Raw genomic sequence first — 22,018 nt, forward strand, 5'->3', positions numbered from 1 at the left:
CTTAAATATATGTCTATTTTAAAATGTTGAAACCTTTGCCTACTTTTTAACCTACAGTTCTTTTTGTGAACCTGTCTTATTAACTTGGAATATCAAGGTTTACCATTATTCTAAGATAATTGTTGGGCACGTGGCCCAGATTGCTCTGTCATCTTTAAACAAAATAGAGATCACTCAGAGTTTTCATATTGGTGCATGTAATTTGAAGCAGGAATATAGTCCTGAAAGTAATGTAGATAAGGAGATAAGTAAGTCATTATGCTGAATAATATCTGCAGTTCATAGAAATTACTCACAGAACCATTAAAGTCTGGTATAGGGACAGCTGACTATGTTATGGGATGTATTTCTTGATGAAATGTATAACATTAGCTATTTATCCTCATTATGGCTTCAATGTTTGATACCTAGAAACACAATATTGGATCTTAATGGAAATTTCTAGTAGGGCAAAGTACTAATCAAAATTTATTTTAAATATTTTTTTCACAGCCTGGTATTAACTCTGATATAAGAAAAAAGCTTGGAGAAGCTGCAGTCAGAGCTGCTAAAGCTGTAAATTATGTTGGAGCAGGTATGCTAAGATTTACTTTGAATAGAGGAGAAGCAACATTTATGTTCAGAAGGCAAAAGAAACATATAACTTTAAATCATTGGCTTTCAAACTTTTACAAATTATATCCACATTAAGAAATACGTTTTGGGGCTCCTGGGTGGCTCAGTCGGTTAAGCGTCTGACTTCAGCTCAGGTCATGATATCACTGTTGGCGGGTTCAAGCCCTACATCAGGCTGTGTGCTGACAGCTCAGAGCCTGGAGCCTGCTTCAGATTCTGTGTCCCCCTCTCTCACTGCCCCTCCCTCACTCTCACTCTGTCTCTCTTTGTCTCTTGAAAATAAATAAATGTTAAAAAAAGAAAAAGAAATACAGTTTACATTGAGACCCAGTATATACACATAAGTATTTATGTTTATATACATGTATATTTGAAAAAAAATTCACTAAACAGTACTTAACCCTAATTATGTGTAATGCTATTTGATATTTTCTATCCTATTTTAAAATAAAATCACTAAAATGATTTCTTTTGCATTTTTTAAAATTAGTAAATAATTTTTTTAGAGCAGTTTTAGTTTCACGGGAAACTTGAGTGAAAAGTACAGAGTTCCCATACCCCCATGCCCACACTTGCACGGCCTCCCCAACTATCAACATCCCAGTGATTCATTTGTTACAATGAATAAACCTATAATGACATGTCATTATCATCTAGAATCCATAGTTTACATTAGGGTTCACTCTTGATGATATACATTCTATGATATTGTTATACATTCTACATTTGGAAAAATGTAGAATGACATGTATCCACCATCGTAGTATCATAGAGTACTTTCAATGCCTCTGGTATCCTCTGTGCTCTGCTTTTTATCCCTCCCTGTCTTTAACTCCTGACAACCTCTGATCTTTCTATTGCCTCCATAGTTCTGCCTTTTCCAGAATATCATATAGATGAAACCATACAGTTTATAGCCTTCTAAGATTGGCTTTTTTTCACTTAGTAATAGGCATTTAAGTTTCCTCCGTATCTTTTCATGACTTGGTCATTTCTGTTTAGTGTTGAATCATATCCCATTGTCTGGATATACCACAATTTATCCTGTCACCTACTGAAAGACATCTTGGGTGTTTCTAAGTTTGGCAGTAATAAATAAAACAGTTATAGGGGCACCTGGGTGGCTCAGTCGGTTGAGCGTCCGACTTCAGCTCAGGTCATGATCTTGCGGTTTGTGAGTTCAAGCCCCGTGTGGGGCTATGTGCTGCCAGCTCAGAGCTTGGAGCCTCCTTTGGATTCTGTGTCTCCTTCTCTCTCTGCCCCTCCCATGCTCATGCTCTGTCTCTCCCTGTCTCTCAATAATAAATAAACATTAAAAAAAAAAAATTAAAAAAAAAAAAACAGTTATAAAAATCTGTGTGCAGAGTTTTGTGTGGACAGTTTCAATTTATTTAGGTAAATACCAAACAGTTTGGTCAGTGGATCATATGGTAAGAGTATGTGTTTAGTTTTGTAAGAAGCTGCCAGACTTTCTTCCAAAGTGGCTGTACCATTTTGCATTCCCACCAGCAATGTGTGAGAGTTCCTGTTGCTCCACATCTTCACTAGCATTTGGTATTGTCAGTGTTCCATTTAATAGGTGTGTAGTGGTGTCTCATTTTAATTTGTATTTCCCTAATAACATATGATGTGGAGCATCTTTTCATATGCTTACTTGCCATCTGTGTTTCTTCTTCACTGAGGTCTGTTCAGGTGTTTTGCCCATTTTTTAAATTGGACTGTTTGTTTTATTATTGAGCTTTAAGATTTCTTTGTATATTTTGGATACCAGTCCTTTATCAGAAGTATCTTTTGCAAGTATTTTCTCTCAGTTGGTGGCTTATCTTCTCATTCTTTTGACATTATCTTTTGCAGAGCGTAAGTTTTTAATTTCAATGAAGCCTGCCTTATCAATTATTTCTTTAATGAATCATGCCTTTGCTGTTGTATCTAAAAAGACATCACTATACTCAAGGTCATCTAGGTTTTCTCCTGCTGCCTTCTAAGAATTTTATGATTTTGTGTTCTAAATTTAGGTCTGTGATCCATTTTAAGTTAATTTTTGTGAAGGGTATATAAGGTCTGTGTCTAGATTCATTTTTTTGCATGTAGCTGTACAGTTGTTCCAGCACCATTTTTGGAAAAGACTATCTTTGCTCCATTGCGTTGCCTTTGCTCTTTTTTTTTTTTTTTTTTTTAATTTTTTTAACGTTTATTTATTTTTGAGACAGAGAGACAGAGCATGAATGGGGGAGGGTCAGAGAGAGGGAGACACAGAATCTGAAACAGGCTCCAGGCTCTGAGCTGTCAGCACAGAGCCCGACGCGGGGCTCGAACTCACGGACCGCGAGATCATGACCTGAGCCGAAGTCGGCCGCTTTACCGACTGAGCCACCCAGGCGCCCCTAGTCAATTGATCTTTGACAAAAGAGCAAAGGCGGGGCGCGCCCCTAGTCAATTGATCTTTGACAAAAGAGCAAAGGCGGGGCGCCTGGGTGGGTCAGTCGGTTAGGCGGCCAACTTCGGCTCAGGTCATGATCTCGCGGTCCGTGAGTTCGAGCCCCGCGTCGGGCTCTGTGCTGACAGCTCAGAGCCTGGAGCCTGTTTCAGATTCTGTGTCTCCCTCTCTCTGACCCTCCCCCATTCATGCTCTGTCTCTCTGTCTCAAAAATAAATAAACGTTAAAAAAAAAAAAAAAAGATCAATTATTTATATAGGTTTATTTCTAGGTTATGTGTTCTGTTTCACTGATCTATTTATTTGTTCTTTCCCTAGTACTTCATTGTTTTGAATACTGTAGCTTTATAGTAAGTCTTGAACTCAGATAGTGTCAGTCCTCCAACTTTGTTATTCTCCCTCAATATTGAATTGGCTATTCTGGGTTTTTTCTCCATATAAAACACTAGAATCAATTTTTTGATATCCACAAAATAACTTCCTGGGGTTTTGATTGAGATTGTGTTGTCTCTATAGAACAAGTTGGGAGAACTGACATCTTGATGATGCTGAGTCTTCTTATCAATGAACATGGAATATTTTTCCATTTTGTTCTTTCTTGACTTCTTTCATCAGAATTTTGTAGTTTCCTCATATAGATCTAGTACATATTTTGTTAGATTTATACCTATTTCATTTTGGGAGTGCCTGTGTAAATGATACTGTGTTTTTAATTTCAAATTCTATTTGTTCTTCATATATAGGAAAACAATTGACTTTTATATATTAACCTTGTATCTTGTAACCTTGATATGATCACTTATTAGTTTGAGGCATTTTTTGGTCAGTTCTTTTGGATTTTCTACATAGATAAGCCATCTGTAATGAGACAGTTTCATCTTTTCCTTCACAATCTGTATACCCTTTATTTCCTTTTCTTGTTTTGCATTAGCTAGGACTTACAGTATGATGCTGAAAAGGAATGGTGAGAGTGGGCATCCTTGCCTTATTTCTGATCTTAGTGGGAAAGCTGGTTTCTCACCATTGAATATAATGTTAGCTGTAAGTTTTTGTAAATCTTCTTTATCAAATTGAGGAAGTTCCTCTCTATTCCTAGTTTGTCAAGAGTTTTTATTATAATTAGGTATTGGATTTCATCAAATGCTTTTCTGCATCTATTGATATAATCTTATGGTTCTTCTTTAGCTTAGTGATATGATGGATTACCTTGATTGATTTTCAAATGTTGGACCAGCCTTGCATTCCTGGGATAAATCCCACTTGGTCGTTGTACATACTTATTTTTACACATTGTTAGATTTTATTTGCTAATATTTTGTTAAGGATTACTGCATCCACATTTATAAGAGATTTGATTTGTAGTTTTTTTGTAATCTTTCTCTGGTTTTGTTATTAAGGTAATATTGTCCTCATAAAATGAGTTAGGAAGTACTCTGTCTTCTGTCTTTTGGAAGAGATCATAGAGAATTGGTATAAATTCTATCTTCAGTGCTTGGTAGAACTCATCAGTGAGCCAATCTGGGCCTATTTTGGAGGTTTTGGAGGTTATTAATGATTATTTCAACTTCCTTAGTAGGTATAGGCCTATTCAGATTGTTTCAGAGTGATTTTTTTTCCTTGTGTGACTTTTGGCAGATTGTGTCTTTGAAAGAATTGGTCTATTTCATCTAAGTTATCAAATTTATGGGCATAAAGTTGTTCATAATACACATTTAATATCCTATTAATTATTAATAGGATTATTAATTTATTATTATTAACAAGACCTATATTGATTTGCTTTCTTTCATTTCCAATATTAATAATTTGTCTCTTCTTTTTTTCTTAAATAATTTGGCTAGAGACTTGTGTATTTTATTGATCTGGTTTTATTGGTTTTCTCTATAGATTTTCTATTTTGAATTTCATATATTTCTACTCTATTATTTCTTTTCTTCTGCTTACTTTGGAATTAATTTGCTGTTCTTTTTCTAGTTTTCTATAATGGAAGCTTAATTTTGATCTTTCTTCTCTTCAAATATATGGATTCAGTGCTACAAATTTCCCTCTAAGCACCGCTTTCAATGCAGCCCACAAATTTTAAAGTTATATTTCTATTTTTATGTAGTTTTAATATTTTTAAATTTCACTTGGGATTTCTTCTTGACCCATGTGGTACTTTGTAATATGTTATTTAATCTGCAAGTATTTAAGAATTTTTTTCCAGCTGTCTTTCTATTACTGATTTCTAGTTCAATTGATTTCTAGTTTAATTGTGGTCTTGACAGCAAACATTGTATGATACCTTTTCTTTTAAATTTGTTAAGGTCTTTTCTATGGCCCTGAATGTGGTCTGTCTTGGTGAATGTTCCATGTGAGTTTGAGAATGTGTAATCTGCTCTTGTTGGATAAAGTAGTCTATAGACGTCAATTGTATCTAGTTGATTGGTGGTACTATTAAGTTCAACTATGTCCTTCTCTGCCTGCTAGATTGTCCATTTCTGATAGAGGACTGTTAAAATCTCCAACTGTATCGGTAGACTCATCTGTTTGCAGTTCTCAGTTTTTTTGACACTCTGTTCTTAGGTGCATACACGTTAAGGCTGTTTCTTTTTGGAGTATTGACCCTGTGTCACTTTCCTTCTCTCTAAAGAACTTCTTTTAACATTTCTTGCAAGGTAGATCCACTGCCAATAAATTCTCCCAATTTTTGTTTATTTGGAACAATCTTTATTTCTCCACAAGAAATAACTGTAACTCCACAAGATACAGAATACTAGGTTGATGATTTTTTTCACTCAACACTTTGAATAACTCACTTCACTGTTCTTGCTTGCCTGGTTTCTGAAGTCATATGTAATTCTTACCCTTTCTTCTTTATAGGTAAGGTGTCCCCCCTCCCGCCCCCAGCTTCTTTCAGGATTCATTCATTCATTCGTTCATTCATTTTTATTTTCTGTACTTTGAAAATGATATGCCTAGGTGTAGGGGGTTTTTGACATTTATCCTGCTTGGTGTTCTCTGACCTTCCAGGCATGTGATTCAGTGTCTTGACATTAATGGGGAAATTATCAGTCATTATTGCTACAAATACTGTTTCTGGTCTTTTCTTTTTTGTTTTTCTGGTATTCCCGTTATGCATACGTTACACCTTTTCTAGTTGCCCACAGTTCTTGGATATTCTGTTTGGGTTTTTTTTTCGTCTGTTTGTTTTTCAGTCTTTTTTGTCTTTGCTTTTAGTTTTGGAAGTTTCTGTTGTCATATCCTCAAGCTCAGAAATTCTTTCCTTGGCTGTGTCCAGTCTACCGATGAGCCCATCAGAGGCATTCTTCATTTCTATTACAGTGTTTTGATTTCTAGCATTTCTTTTCAATTCTTTCTTTGAATTTCCATGCTTCTGCTTATGTTATCCATGTGTTCTTGCAAGTGTCCACTTTTTCCATTAAAGCTCTTAGTGTATTAATCAGCATGTTTTTAAGTTCTTGGTCTGATTATTCCAACATTTCTGTCATTTCTGAGTCTTGTTCTGATGCTTTTTCAATCTCTTTAAACTGTGTTTTTTTGCCTCTTAGTATGCCTTGTGATTTTTCTTGATAGCCAGACCTGATGTATCAGGTAAAAAGAACTGCAGAAAAGAGGGCATTAGTCATATGGTGGTTAGGTGTGGGGAAGGGGAAGTGTTCTGTAGTCTTGTGATTAGGTCTGAGTGTTTTGGTGAACTTCATCAGTGCTTCTCAGTGTGTTTTTTGTGTACTTGTTTTGATTTACTCACTTCTGTGGGACAAGATGGCTGGAACTGTGTATTTCCCTCCCTCCAGTTACGTTAATTAGGCTCTGATGACACTGCCATAGTTTAGGGTCTAGTAACATAATTTCTCTTACGGACGAATCTTGTCCAGGACAGAATTCCAGTGTACTTCAGACGGTTCCTTTTCCCCTTCCACTGCTAGAAGCTCAAGGGAGTTTTTCTCTAGTATTCACTGTGAGGACCTGGTAGAACTCCTGCAGGTAAAACTCACAGAAGTTTGGCGGGGCCAGGGGTCGGGGGGGGGACTGTCCTTGGAGTTTGTAACCCTCAGAGTTGTCCACACTGAGTGTCCAGCAAATCGTCAATCACAGTCCAGTTTTTCCTCCTCTGGTACTTGTTCCTGCAGAAGTTTTGTTTGTGGGTTTCTGCTTCAGTAAGTTGAGAATCTCTGTATTTGCCTGTCTTTCTCTGTAGGTTGAGGGGCAGTGGTTTGCCCTGTGATCTCACGTCTCTGATGGATCTGAGACACATTGTTGATTTTTCAGTTTATTTGGCTTTTTACTTTTGTCGGGTTAGAATGGTGACTTCTCAGCTTCTTCTGGGCCAGAAACTGGAAGACTTCGCTAAATCTTTGCAAGCCACTAATCAGTTATGACCCACAATTTGAAAAAGTCTTAAATTATATGGAACTAACTTTCAGCTAAGTGAAAAAAACTCAAACACAAAACACTACACACTATACGATTTCATTTATATGACATTCTAGAAAAGAACTATGATAGAAAACAGGCCAGTGATTGCTTGGAGCCAACATCCTGGGGAAGGGACTGACTGCAAAGGGGAACAAGGGAACATTTTGGATGATGGAAATGTTTTGCATTTTCATGGTGGTGGTAGATATATGACAGTATTCAAGTGCTGAAACCCAGCATACTGTCCTACACTTTAAAAAGTTAAATTTTATTATATGAAATTATGCCTTAATAAAGTTGGGGAAGATATAGCTTTAGTTGCTAAATAATCTTCCAGTGCATCACCAGCGAAAGGACTTTTTTTTTTTTTTAATTTTTTTTTTAATGTTAATTTATTCTTGAGGGAGAGACAGAGTGTGAACGGGGCAGAGAGAGGGTGAGATACAGAGTTCAAAGCAGGCTCCAGGCTTCAGGCTCCAAGCTGTCAGCATAGAGCCCCATGTGGGGCTTGAACCTACCACCAGCTGTGAGATCATGACCTAAGCTGAAGTCAGACACTTAACTGACTGAGCCACCCACCCAGGCGCCCCCCAGCAAAAGGAGTTTTTTTTTTTTTTTTTTTAACGTTTATTTATTTTTGAGAGAGAGAGACAGAGTACTAGCAGGGAAAGGGTAGAGAGAGAGACACACACACAGAATCCAAAGCAGGCTCCGGGCTCTGAGCTGTCAGCACAGAGCCCGATGTGGGGCTTGAACTCACGGATGGCCGCTGGCAGGATCATGACCTGAGCCAAAGTTGGCCGCTTAACCAACTGAGCCACCCAGGCGCCCCAGCAAAAGGACTCTTAAAGGAAACCTCCAAAGCTTACAGTCTGGTGGAAATAATGTTATATTTTTTCTACTGGGGGAGAGTGAGATGGGATGTTTCAGTGTGAAGTTCCAGGGGTCTTGGTGCACCGAAGCCATAACACATGGTCCAACCATGTTCTCATTACTGCGACAGTTGAGACTATTCATAGCTTGAGCTACCATTTGCTCAAAACCCCAGACATACTTTTCTATTGCTAGATTTCGTGTGGTTCCCTATTTTTGATTAAGAATCATTTGCTGCTGCAAAATGTAAGATAATTTTCTTCACGAAATGCAAAATTTTAACATTGAATAAAGGTAACAATAAAAGTTGGTGTAATACATCACGGAAGGTTTTGATTTCTACTTATTATATGCTGTTGAAATGTGACTGTTGTGTTTTATCTTTTAGGAACTGTGGAGTTTATTATGGACTCCAAGCACAATTTCTACTTCATGGAGATGAATACAAGGCTGCAAGTGGAACACCCTGTTACTGAGATGATCACAGGAACTGACTTGGTGGAGTGGCAGCTTAGGGTGGGGACGTTTTTTCTGTTAAAGATCAATCTTGAGAATATGTTACCTGCTGGCCTTCTGAAAGAAGGTGTCCTTTTGGATAGGGGTTCAATTCTTGTAGTTGTCACGAGGACAGGAAAATGGGATATTACAGATGATACTTCATTTGTTGCTGTGACATTATTGTCACTTTATGGACTCATATTTCTAACCTGTCACTTCCTATCATTTCTCCTTAGGCAAGGCGCAGGTGAGCTGTTGCCCCTGAGGCTTCCTTGTGACCGCAGTATCTCAATACCAAAGCCTTGTGCTCTGCTTGAGGCCACATTATTCAGGGCCAGGCACTTGATTTTAGAGGCAGGATAGATGCTAGCCACTGTGAAATGAGCTAAGGAAGAGTTGGGAATGAAGAGCCAAAGTAACAGTCTAGACCAACACAGTGAGCCACATGCAATTGCTGACTTGTACACCATTGTTGGCCTATGGTGGGATAAGTATATCCCATTCAGAATAGAAATTTAGAAATATAATTTCTAAATTTAGAAATTTAGAAATATAAAAATTTAGAAATTTTTATAGCGTTTTTGCCATTGCTATGTTATTTATGTCTACTGTATGTTACCAAAATATAAGTCTATAATTGTTCCTTTGTTATAAATAGTTTGAGAAGCCCTGGCTTTAACTAGAGTTCCACAAAGCATATTCCTTCAATTGTGAATAATAACTTAGTCTTTTTTTCTCTTATTATTGAAAACAATTGATTTCACAGCTTTTTTAATACGAAAAAAATGTTTAAGAAGTGTAAATATTTCTGATCTCTGTAGAATTCTTAGTTCTTTATATATTCTGAATCTAAATTTTTTTTTGCATGTTGTGATGTTAATGTCTTGATTATTTTCATAATTTGGTCTTTTCAGAACTTCTGTGGGCAATAATATGATGTTATTTTTTTTTGGTTCATTGGGGATGATTGGTGATTTTAATTGAACCATAAGATTCTTTTGGGCCTCTGTAGCCTCCAGGGCTAATGAAAACCAGGCACATCAGACTAGTAAGTGTTAGTAAGTAACAGGAAAATTGTGGATTTAGAAAGTTTTGGAAAGAGTGCTTATGTTTCCAGAATTCAAGGAAAGGGGGATTTTTTTTTTTTTTTTTTTATGAAGCAGTAACCAAGAGAGTCCAGAATTTTGAAATCATGATGGATAAAATGTTTCCAGGGAATAAGGGAAAAGAAAGCTTTTGGATATAAGGAGAACTAGTGGACTTTTATTTCTGCATCTCAAGAAATTGTAAGAGGCTCTTCAAAGAGGCTCTTTAAAAAGGGAAGTAGGCTTTTCTTATCTGGGGAGGGATTCTAGAACTTAAGTATACCACTGGACCTCATTTATAATGCTCAAGGTACTTTGGAGTCTGGCTTCCAGGAAGAGGTAACACAAGGAGTCTCGCCACTTATTGAGTCAAGACTTCAAGCTCCAGGACCAGCCCCCTTGGACCAGGACCTCCCTAGAATAAGGCTACAGTGATGTGAGCGTCCAGGCTGCAGATGCAATTGGCTAGCCATGTTCAGGGGGAGCTGGAAAAGTATCCAAGGTCCAGGAGTTCCAAAGAGTCAAAGTCTAAGCCTGAGAGAACTCCCATGGCACAGATGTCCAAGTATGCAGAGGCATGGTTAGGGTCTATCTCTTCTGAGCTCAGACAGAAGCCAACTTGAGAGGAAAATAGATAGGCAAAGACAAGCCAGACTGAAATGGGGCTATATAGTCAGAAATAAGATTACATCTTGAAATATGGACACATGGTTATTCTTTTCTTTGTATGTGTATGTATGTGTGTATATACATATACATACACATATGTATGTGTGTATGTGTGTATATACACATACACACATACATACACACATATATATACATACACCTATATATACATTATATAATGTATATATAATATATATTGTGTGTATATATATGTATACACACACACACACACACACACATTATTTTAGAGAGAGAGGGCATGCACACAAGCAGAGGAGAGGGGCAGAGGGAGAGAGAGAATCCCAAGAAGGCTCCATGCTCAGCACAGAGTCCAACCCAGAGCTTGATCCCACAACCCTGGGATTGTGGCCTGAGCCAAAATCAAGAGTCTGATGCCCAACTGACTGAGCCACCCACTCGCCCTCCTTGTTTATATTAAAACAAATGGAATTCTTTATTAAAATATTAAAAAGTAATTCACTATAAAGGATATGAATGAAATGACAATAGCTAACACTTATGTAATGCTTACTATATGTACTTTTCTCTGAGGCATCAAGAGGTTAAGAAACTTGCCCAGAATATGAGTATGCCCAGAACAGAGTTAAGTATAGAGAAAGAATCTGAACCCAGGCAGTATGGCTGCAGAGTGTGGTTCAAAACACCATGCAGTAAAGACATTCAATTTAGTCCATTTTCCTTTCATTCTTAACTGCTGTGGTTCCCGATTTACCTTATCTACAGATTTAAAGAGATGAAACCTTTGCCTCTTTTTCAAGCTTACCTGTTTAGTTCCAAGTGGTGCTAAATTACTTAGTTTTTTTCCCCTATATCTTTTGCTTTCTTGGTTTGTCCTTTTCTCATGTTGGAGGAAAACTTAAGGAGGGAGTAAAGAGAGAGAGTGACAGCATGTCTTCCAATAGCCTTTCCAAATGATACTAGTTGAAGAGAGAGAGTCATTGTACTGGTATGTAATAGTCAAAATAATACAATTGTAGTAGTGATAAACAATAATGATCATCCTGTTTATAATCTGGTATCATACAATATATGTTAATATAACAAAATTGAAAAACCATTATGTTCCCCTTTCTGTCTTGCTTTATCACTCTCTTGGTGATGAAGAAGACAAAGATGGGGGTGCCTGGCTGTCTCAATTGGTAGAGCATGTGACTCTTAATCTTGGGGTTGTGAGTTTGAGCCCCACATTGGGTATACTTAAATAAATACACTTAAAAAAAAAAAAAGATTCAAAGATGAAAAATGCCACACTTTAGCCATAACTGTGAGTGTAGTCCTAAACACCAACTAATAATTAACTATTAAAAAAAAAAAAAAAAAAAAAAGATTTGTTTGGTAACTGAGCGCTAAAGTTTTAAATGGAAACTGAGACTATCTTGCCAGTAAGAAATTTTAGTTGTGATTACATTGAAGAAACACAGATTTTTATATTTATGATTTAGTTGTCAGTTCTCCTTTCTCTATTTAAAAACTCTAGAAATCCATTGTAATTAATATATTATTTCCAAACTGCATGTGTTTTTAACCTCTTTTTGCTTTTGCCCAGAACTTGGGTAGGTGGATAAAATTAGTTTGTATTTGGCTTCATTATAAAGCCCTAATATACATTTTCCATAGAAAAAGGCAAGACCATCAACTTCCCAAGTCTCATAGGTGCCATAAGGTGGATTTTCACAGAAGCATATACTCTTCTTTTATCAGATTGCAGCAGGAGAGAAGATTCCTTTGAGCCAAGAAGAAATAACCCTGCAGGGCCATGCCTTTGAAGCTAGAATATATGCAGAAGATCCTGACAATAACTTCATGCCTGGGGCTGGGCCTTTAGTGCATCTCTCCACCCCTCAGGCAGACCTTTGCACCAGGATTGAAACTGGAGTGCGCCAAGGTAAAGTGAAATAAAACAAAAAGTCTCCGTCTTTTTTTAAGTGCATGATTATTTGTGGACAGCCTCTTTTCCCTGTGTCTTGTGGAAATGCTTTGTATGTTTCAGCATAAAGGATTTAATTTATTTCTCATTAATCTTTATTTATCTTTCTGGAATAGTTATTTTTAAAGAATAACTAGTGTTTTTAAACAATACACCCTTTTTTAAAATGTAGCAGTACTTGTTCATACCTAAATAACAAATTTTGTGTGTACTGTTTTATATTTTTACTCTGCCTACTTCTAAAAGTGATTAAAGGTCACCGATACCTGCTATGCCCAACACCCTCCAGCCTCCAAGGGACTTGATATCAAGCTGAAGGATTAATATATCAACTTAGTGTAAGCTAAACAATAATAAGAGAAATAAAGAAAAGTGAAAAAAATAGTAACAGTGCAAGAGCTCTCACAGTTCGGCATATGATTAATAACAATGATCATAACAATTATTTAGCATTTACTATGCACTATGGACACTGTTCTAGGTGACTTTTTTATGCAGGCTCCTTTAACCATGAGAACTACCCTGTGAGTAGGTGTTCTTAGCACCCCCATCTTCCAGATGAGGAAACTAAGGCACAGAGAAGTTAAGTGACTTGCCCAAGGTCACTCTTGGAGCCAAGATTCAGACCCAGTCTTTCTGGCTCCAGAGTCCGTGCTCTGAGTTACTACTACCTTGACTTTAATTGCCAGAGAAGTTTTGCAGATGGTGAATGATGAAAAGCAATTCTCAAGATTAGATGTTATATTAGGCTAGTATAGCCAGGAGCCAGGACACATTCCTAAGAGGAAGTCTGGAGTAGATTTTTGTAGGCAGATTAAAGAGCACACAGAAAAGTGAAGAAAGGAGAACTTAGCTAAAGATGTGTTTGAAGAATTGTAAGAAAATAATGTGGCTGGAGAAAAGTGTTCAGGATGGTGAATAGTTGGAGATGCAGGTAGAGATACAGGTTGAGAGCAAATCACACAGGGTCTTGAAAGCCAAAATGAGGAATTAGGACTTCTCGATGACAAATTGGCAGAATTTTGAGAGCTCTGGCTAAACCGCAGCAATATTTGATATTAAGTTTTTTTTAACTTAACACCAGAACATTTTAGAGAGGAAAAAGAACAGTTGCAATAGAAAAGAAAGAATCTGTGGGGCAAGCAAAACTTGCAGTGTAATGTAATAAAGGTATTCCAAGAATAACAGGTGTAATTCTGAGAAGGACTCCCAGATTTACATCTTAGCGCTGGGAGGATAATCCATTCCAAGAAATTTACCCAACCTTTCTCAACTGCGTTCCCCGAGCCCCTTGTGGATTCATTGGGCCCTTTTCTTATTATATCATTTTACAGTAACCTTTTACTCCTTGTCTAGTTTTCCCATTATATTGTAAGTTTCTTAAGGGAGAGACTGTGTCTTCCATGTTATCTTGCTCAAGCCTGGGCCTAGAAGGTGTTCAATATGTGTTGGTGAGTGCTGGGCTGGGTAGGTGGGTGGATGATGGATAAGGGAGTGTAATCTAACCCCTTGATTTTATAGATGATGCCCCTGGAGTTCAAAGGGGTCAAATGACCTGCCCAAAATCACACAGTGGTCCTAGAACAGTATTGTTGATAACACACCACATCCTTTTGACCTGAACCATTTCTAACCAGTGAGATGTGCCTGGTTCAGATTTTTTTTTTTTTTTATTGTTCCAACCAGCAGCTTGGTTGGCACAAGCTCGCTTACAACTGGGTCTTCGTGTGCATGGCCCTGAACTTACAGGGCTGCCTGGTTCAGATTCTTGTTCTCTAAGACTCTGTCATAGCAGTGATGGGTGCTATTTGTTTATCAGTTCTGCCAGGTATGGCACTTGGCCTTTTTACTGTCGATCCTCCTAAGAACCCTACAGTATAGTTGGATTGTTATCTGTATTTTTCTCATGAGGAGACTGAGGGGTGGAGGGAGGGGGATGCTAAGGGCAGAAGGGATTGTGACAGGAGAAGGTAGAGGCAGTTTGCGCTGGCTTCCAAAATGAGAAGGGAAAACAAGGTTCAGAGGAAGAGAGGATGGGGACAGCCAGCCTGTGTGATATTGGATCACTATTTTAGGTGCTCTTGGATAGCCATAATCTCCTTAGACTTGTGGTGAGTTTTTAAAGCCCTGTGAGCCTCATTTCCTTGTGAATGAAACCGTGGTAACGACTACCATGCAAGAGCTCCTGAGGATTAGGTATGAAGTGAACGTTAAAGCCGCAGCAGAATGTCTTGCAGGTCATATTTTATCATGTTAAGTTTGGACTTAGAGTGGCTACTGTGGTTTTTCAATTTCAGGAGATGAAGTTTCAGTGCATTATGACCCCATGATTGCGAAATTGGTTGTGTGGGCAGCAGATCGCCAGGCGGCCTTAACGAAACTGAGGTACAGCCTTCGTCAGTACAACGTGAGTGACCTGGGGCCATGTTAGGGACCTTATGATCTGTGTATCTCCACCGCCAAGTATGTCTGTCACGATTGGTCAGCCTTTGTCCCTGTCAGCTTCTTTCCACCAATGCATCAGGAACAAAATGATTTCACATTCCCATGGGTCAAAATAGAGTTTAAGGACTTCTTGATTCAGCTAGAAAAGAAAAATTGCAGGACTAAAACTATTAATGTCAGTGTTATACTTCACTGAAATCTGATATGAAACTCATATTCATCCTGTAGATAAGACCAAGTACACAAGTGTGGCCTACAGTCTGGTATTATTTTCTCCAAAGGAAAATAATTATGTTCAGTTTTACCCATTTGACAGAATTTGTTGCTTTTCTGTAGCACATGAATTTCCTTGGTGCAGTAAGCCCCAGACCACACTGATGTAGCTTCATAAAAGGATTTCATATTAACCTGTGATATCCAGATTGTTATATGTCATTAATTTGATCTAACCTCTGATCTCTGTGTCTCTAACCACACTGGTCTCCTTGCCATTCCCTAGACATACCCAGCATGGAGCCATGTGTTCCTGTTCTCTCTTCCAGAATGTTCTTTCCCTACATGATCACAAAACTCCCTTCTCAGCATCCTCAGCTCCTGTTCACCTCAGAGGTCTTCCCAGGCTGCCCAATTTTTTTTTTTTTATTGAAGTATAGTTGATACACAATGTTATACTAGTTTTAAGTGTATAGCATAGTGATTCAGTTCTGTACCTTACACAGTGCTCACCACGTTAAGTGTAGTTACCATCTGTCACCAAAGGTATTCCAATATTATTGACTGTATTGCTTATACTGTACTTTTCATCCCTGTGCCTTACTTATTTTATAGTGAGAAGTCTGTACCTCCTAATCCCATTCACCTATTTACCTTCTCCCTTCACAACCTTCCCCTCTGGCAACTACCAGTTCCCTGTTTATGAGTTCGTTTCTGTTGTTAGTTTGTTTTGTGGTTTAGATTCCACAATATAAGTGAAATCATATGGTATTTGTCTTTGTCTCACTTGTTTCACTTAGTATAATACCCTCTGAGTCCATCCATGTTGTTACAAATGGCAAGATTTCATTCTTTTTTTTTTTTTTTTTTAAGTTTATTTATTTTGAGTGAGACAGAGAGAGCACAAGCAGGGGAGGGGCAGAGAGAGAGGGAGACAGAGAATCCCAAGCAGGCTCTGCACCGTTAGTGCAGATTCTGACTTGGGGCTTGAGCCCATGAGGCTGCAAGATCATGATCTGAGCCAAAACCAAGAGTCAATGCTTAACCAACTTAGCCACCCAGGTGCCCCAAAGATTTCATTCTTTATTTTGGCTGGGTAATATTCCATCATGTGTATACACCACATCTTTGTCCTTCATCTGTTGATGGACACTGAGGTTACTTCCATATCTTGACTATTGTAAATAATGCTGCAATAAACATAAGGTTGCATATATCTTTTCTAATTCATGTTTTCATTTTATATGGGCAAATACCCACTAGTGGAGTCACTGGATCATATGATATTTCTGTTTTTAATATGGGGGGAACTTCCATACTGTTTTTCAGTGGCTGTACCCAGCATGTCCTTCCTACCAACAGCACACAAGCGTTCCCTTTTCTCCACGTCCTCACCAACATTTGTTATTTACCGTCTTTTTGATACTAGCCTTTCTGACTTGTGTAAAATGGTATCTCATTGTGGTTTTGATTTGCATTTCCCTGATAATGAGTGATGTTGAGCATCTTTCCATGTGTCAACCATTTGTATGTCTTTGGAAAAAATAAATGTCTTTTCAGGTCCTCTGCCCACTTTTTAATTGGATTATTAGCTTTTTAGGTGTTGAGTTATAGGAGTTCTTTATATATTTTGGATACTAATCCCTTATCATACATATCATTTGCAACTATCTTCTCCCATTCAGTAGGTTACCTTTTCATTGTGTTGATGGTTTCTTTCACTGTGCAAAGGCTTTTTAGTTTGGTATAGTCACAGTAGTTTAATTTTGCTCTTGCTTCCCTTGCCTCAGTAATCATATCCATAAATATGTTGCTAAGGCTGACATCCAAGAGATTACTGCCTATGTTTTCTTTTAGGAGTTTTGTTTTGGGTCTTACAGTTAGGTCTTTAATACATTTTGAGTTTATTTTTGTGTGTGGTGTGAGAAAGTGGTCCGGTTTCATTCTTTTACATGTAGCTATCCTGTTTTCCCAATATCAATTATTGAAAAGATGGTTTTTTGCCTCCTTTGCCATAGATTAGTTAACCATATAAGTGTGGGTTTATTTCCACTTGTTCCACTGATCTTCATTTCTGTTTTTGTTTCAGTCTACCATACTGTTTTTATTACTACAGCTTTGTGGTATAGCTTGAAACCAGGTGATCTTATTTAAAATAGGATCCTTTGCTGCTCTCGTTCCCCTTAACCAGCCTTATTTTTCTTCATATGACCTGATGTCATATTAGATATTTGTTTATAGATATTGTTATCTCTGTGAGGTTTTGTTCTTCATCATGACCCCAGTACCTGGAGCAAGGCCTGGCACCTAAAAGGTGCTCAGTAAATGGCTAGTAAATGAATATATGAATGGACCCAAGGCTCAGATAGCTGGTTTTACCCTTGACCCCATTTATTGGATGGATCTAGGTTCAATGTATACCTTTTTATTTTTATATCAATGTGTAAAATTTGGATTTTAGTGTTGGAAGGAAGCTCCTTTGAGCTCATTTAATGCTGTCCCCTCCTCAGTATAGAAATCCTGTGCTCTGTTTTCCTATTTTGTGGGAGTGTTCCGAGCAGCAAGTCTTCAGTATCTTGCAAATAAATCTCATATAAGTTTCTTAACATTTATCACTTACGTAGCCTGAGGCAATTAAATGTCTACACTACCTAACCTACCATCATCTCTTATGTCCTCTTTATCATAAAGAATAAAATGTAGTTTACTACTTTTAAAATGTGTTGTGGGGCACGTGGGTGGCTCAGTTGGTTAAGCGTCTGACTTTGGCTCAGGTTATGATCTCACTGTGAGTTTAAGCCCCACGTCGGGCCCTGTGCTGACAGTTCAGAGCCTGGAGTCTGCTTCAGAATCCGTGTCTCCTTCTTTCTCTGCCCCTCTCCTTCTCTCTCTCTTTCTCTCTCTCAAAAATAAACATACATTAAAAAAATTTTTTTAAATGTATTGTAAAATGTAATTTTAAGTGTTAAGTCCAGATACATAGTGTTGGTGAAGTGAGTTTTTTGTTTTGTTTTGTTTTGTTTTGCTTACGAGTTGTCCTATCGCCATGTGGTACCTTAGTAGGTTTTTCAATTTTCTTAAGAGTTGCCCCTGGTGAAATATCTTTAGTACAAAGAACAGATTTCTATGGCAAATTTCTATGGAAAATGTTTTTTTCCCCACTCACTGGGGATATGGGCTTTATTCTCTTCCTAGATTGTCGGACTGCACACCAACATTGACTTCCTTCTTAGCCTGTCTGGCCACCCAGAGTTTGAGGCTGGAAACGTACACACCGATTTCATCCCTCAACACCGCAAAGAACTGTTGCCCAGTCGGAAGGCCACAGCCAAAGAGCTTTTATGCCAGGCAGCTCTGGGTCTCATCCTCAAGGAGAAAGCTATGTCTGATGTTTTCAAAATTCAGTCACAAGGTATGGAATGCTTTTCTCTTTCCTCTGCTTGTCAGGATTTTATAAATAATCATCGGAGGTGCTTTTCTTTCTTTATGATACTTTTGTGTCCCTTTTCTTCTCTCAGTGGTTGACACTGTCCTCTGCTAAGTGGTTTTTTAGTATGAAGTAGATTCACGTATCATGGATGCATCCATAAACACTTTTTTAATCCATTAAATGTAACTTAACTAATTGCCTAATAGTGTTGAGCTGGGGCTCTTTTTCAACCAAACGCTGGTCCTTCCTGTACCCTGTGCTGACCCCTTCCAAAGCTTTTTTAATTCGCTGCTTCTCAAGGGCCTACTTATTGTATCCTTGTACCTACCGCAACTTCCTTGGTCCTGGGGATTGAAGACAGAGCATTGGGGACTCTCATTACCTGTTAATTTATTGTTGAGTTATTTCCTCCTCTCCTTTTCCATTCTGTGATCAAATTTCTGTCTAACTAGAGACCTAGGCACTTCCTCCAATCAGAGGATCTAAACATGGGAAGGAAAATGGCAGAGATTCATCCTGGTTGCCACGCCCACACATCTCTGCTTCAGCTTCCCCACTGAGTTGTTGCCCAGCCTCTCCCTAACACCTCAGGAAGCTAGAAATTCATAATGAAAACTCATTAGCTTATTACAGTTTCAGTCAGTTCTCCATTAAAATGTTCTTCCCTCTAAATTGAGCAAAATCTGGGGACACAGGGTGGCTCAGTCAGTTAAGTTTCTGACTCTTGGTTTTGGCTTAGGTCATGATCTCACAGTTCATGGGTTCAAGCCCCGCACTGGGCCCTGCACTGACAGCGCAGAACCTGCCTGGGATTCTCTCTCTCCCTCTCTCTCTGCCCTTCCTGTACTCTCTCTGTCTTCAAAATAAATAAACTTAAAAAATGAAATAGATTGCTAATCTGAAAGAATGCAAAACATAAAATAAGATAAGATAAGCAAAATCTGAACCCTCCCAAACTTGCTCCAAAATATATACTTTAGGCTAACTCTGAGCTTTGGAGCAAACAGGAAAAAAGAAAAATTAATCCATTTATCTCTTCATTATTTTTAGGATTATTATATTATTATAGGATTTTTTTATTAGGATCTTTAATTTCTAGATTCATTCAAGAAAGTTATATTGAGAGCTTAAAATATATAACTACATCTTTAGGAGATGTATGCTCTATTCTCATTCTGTCCTTTTACAATTCTAAATGAAATGCCTCCAAATATGCCCATACAGTGTTGCTAAGCCTGAATATAGCATTGTTACAATCAAGCATCCTCTTACTCTCTCCTTCCTTTTTATAATGTATACTGGCACACCCATGAACTTCAGAATAAATTGCTTCAGTTCAGCTATGCCGTAGCTCCTGGATATTGTCCAACAGACACGCCTGTGGGCAGGACGAGTGACGCACAAAGAGGCTAAGTGAAAGGAAAAGTAGTGAGTGGTGGAGATTTTGGTGACCTGGAACGCATTTGCCCAAGAAGGGGAGACCACTGTGCGGCTTGTGCCCCCAGAGGAAGAGAGCTTAGGCTGCAAATACTCTGATTTTAGCCAAGCTGGAATTTTTCATATAACCTTTTCTGAGATGTAAATTGAAGTATCTAATTTAAATTTAGAGCAATGAGAAGAACAAAGAAGACACATTTGAGCTGCCAGTGTAGGACAGGTGTTTTATGTTTTCTTTTGAAAGGTATGAAGTCAGGCTTGGTGTTTGTAAATTTGTTGTTGAATTTGAATTTTTTTTCTAGATCGGTACTCCCCTTTTGCATCCAGCAGTGGAAGAAGACTGAATACCTGTTACACCAGAAACATAACTCTCAGGGATGGTAAAAAGAGTAAGTAATGTTTTATTAAAAGAGAAATGTGCTTTATAGAAATATATCACTTATCTGGAAAAAAAGGATTCAGCCCAGACATGATCGGTCAATTACATTTTTTAAGCTCCCTAGCCTAACCATTGGAAGGAGTACTAGAATTGATTGGCTCAGGTGGTACATTAGTGCTATTTTTCTTCTTTATACTTTTTCTGTATTTTGTAAATATTTGAAAAATATGTCACACAATATACATAGCAAAATGACTGAAATGAAATATGCCACGATGTTAGTGAGGTTACCATTGGGTAGCAGGATTTAAGGGGATTTCCCTCCCTCCATCCCCACCCCCATCATCCTTCTTTGTTCTCTTTGCTTTGCAGTTTTTCTTCAGCAAGAATGTACTACTTTTAAATAAGAAAAACAATATCCAAAACTACTCCAGTAGGGAGGATTACCCACCACTCAGGCATTGTTTCAGGTGGAAGAGGGTTACTAAGAAGCTATGATTTATTAAGTACCTGATCACATGTAAATTTTTATCTTCACTATAATTTAATTAAGGGGGAATCCCTATCATACCCATGTATGTCTGATGAAACAGGCAGAGAAGGTGAAGGAACTTACTCAAGGCTAGTGAGATTGACATCCAGCCTTTCTGACCTTGACCCCTGTGCTATTTTTACTTTTCCAGTGGAAAATTGATTTTTGACTGCAAACTAATTTGAGTAGGCTGAGGGTGGGACTGATTTATTGTAATTGAAGCCAGGAGAGGCTAACATCTAAAATTTTAAATTTTTTATAAATTTGTGGCTGGAACAACGTACCAGAGGGATCAGAATCCCATGATAGCAGCATCCCTTCTGCTGCTGGACAGTTTGCATAGGAAACAGGATGGGTGCAGAGTCAGAGCCGAGAGAGCTAGTTAACCTTGAATGTGAGGTGTCATTAAACTGTGAATGCTCCATTATAAAAATGTACCCAGCAGGTAGAACAGAATCTTCTTGCCGCTCATAGGAACCCCCTCCCCCCACCCCCAGACAAAGTAGAATCTTCTTTATCTCAACTCTGTGTAGACATGCACTCAGTTTTTAGCAAATCCCCTTTTCATCTAAGTTGATTGGATTAAAGCTCGAGATATTTTTTCATCATGAACTTACATGGGCATTATTTTACATGCACTGAGTACATGGAAAGAAAGTTTGCAAACATCCACTAGTATCTACTAATACCCATTTTATACTAGTGTGTTTATTCATTTCATCCTAAAAACCAAGCCCTACAAAATCTGGGATTATCTTACTCTAGACTCCTATATACTGAATGTAAGTATCAGCAGCAGTAAAGTTTCATTGACCTCTTCAACCTAAATTAAACAGAAAATCATACTTGTGATTAAACTTCAGATGAGCCAACTGTGTTATTTGGTATGGATCTTCACTGAAGCACTTAGCAATGTTTTGAACTATGCTGCATTTCTTGGAAATTTTTAAATTTTTAAATTAAAAAACAAATACATTATTGAAAACCAACATGATTGCTGTTCACTACATCCTTTTGGTAGTTATTTTTCAACGATAAC

General features: G+C 37.9%; 1 protein-coding gene across 3 annotated transcripts in view; it reads left to right on the plus strand.

The window, feature by feature from the left end:
* Window positions 1-22,018, plus strand: part of MCCC1 (methylcrotonyl-CoA carboxylase subunit 1) — a 57,922-nt gene that overhangs the window by 23,332 nt on the left and 12,572 nt on the right. For all 3 annotated transcript variants that reach the window (XM_007094562.3, XM_007094563.3, XM_042956314.1), the window contains 6 exons: window positions 493-574; window positions 8,732-8,859; window positions 12,318-12,501; window positions 14,841-14,950; window positions 18,397-18,613; window positions 20,371-20,457. In XM_007094562.3, coding sequence (XP_007094624.2) covers window positions 493-574; window positions 8,732-8,859; window positions 12,318-12,501; window positions 14,841-14,950; window positions 18,397-18,613; window positions 20,371-20,457 — 808 coding nt within the window. The remainder of the gene's footprint in view (window positions 1-492; window positions 575-8,731; window positions 8,860-12,317; window positions 12,502-14,840; window positions 14,951-18,396; window positions 18,614-20,370; window positions 20,458-22,018) is intronic.

The sequence above is a fragment of the Panthera tigris genome, chromosome C2 (assembly GCF_018350195.1).
Source record: "Panthera tigris isolate Pti1 chromosome C2, P.tigris_Pti1_mat1.1, whole genome shotgun sequence".
In the NCBI taxonomy this organism is placed as follows: Eukaryota; Metazoa; Chordata; class Mammalia; order Carnivora; family Felidae; genus Panthera; species Panthera tigris.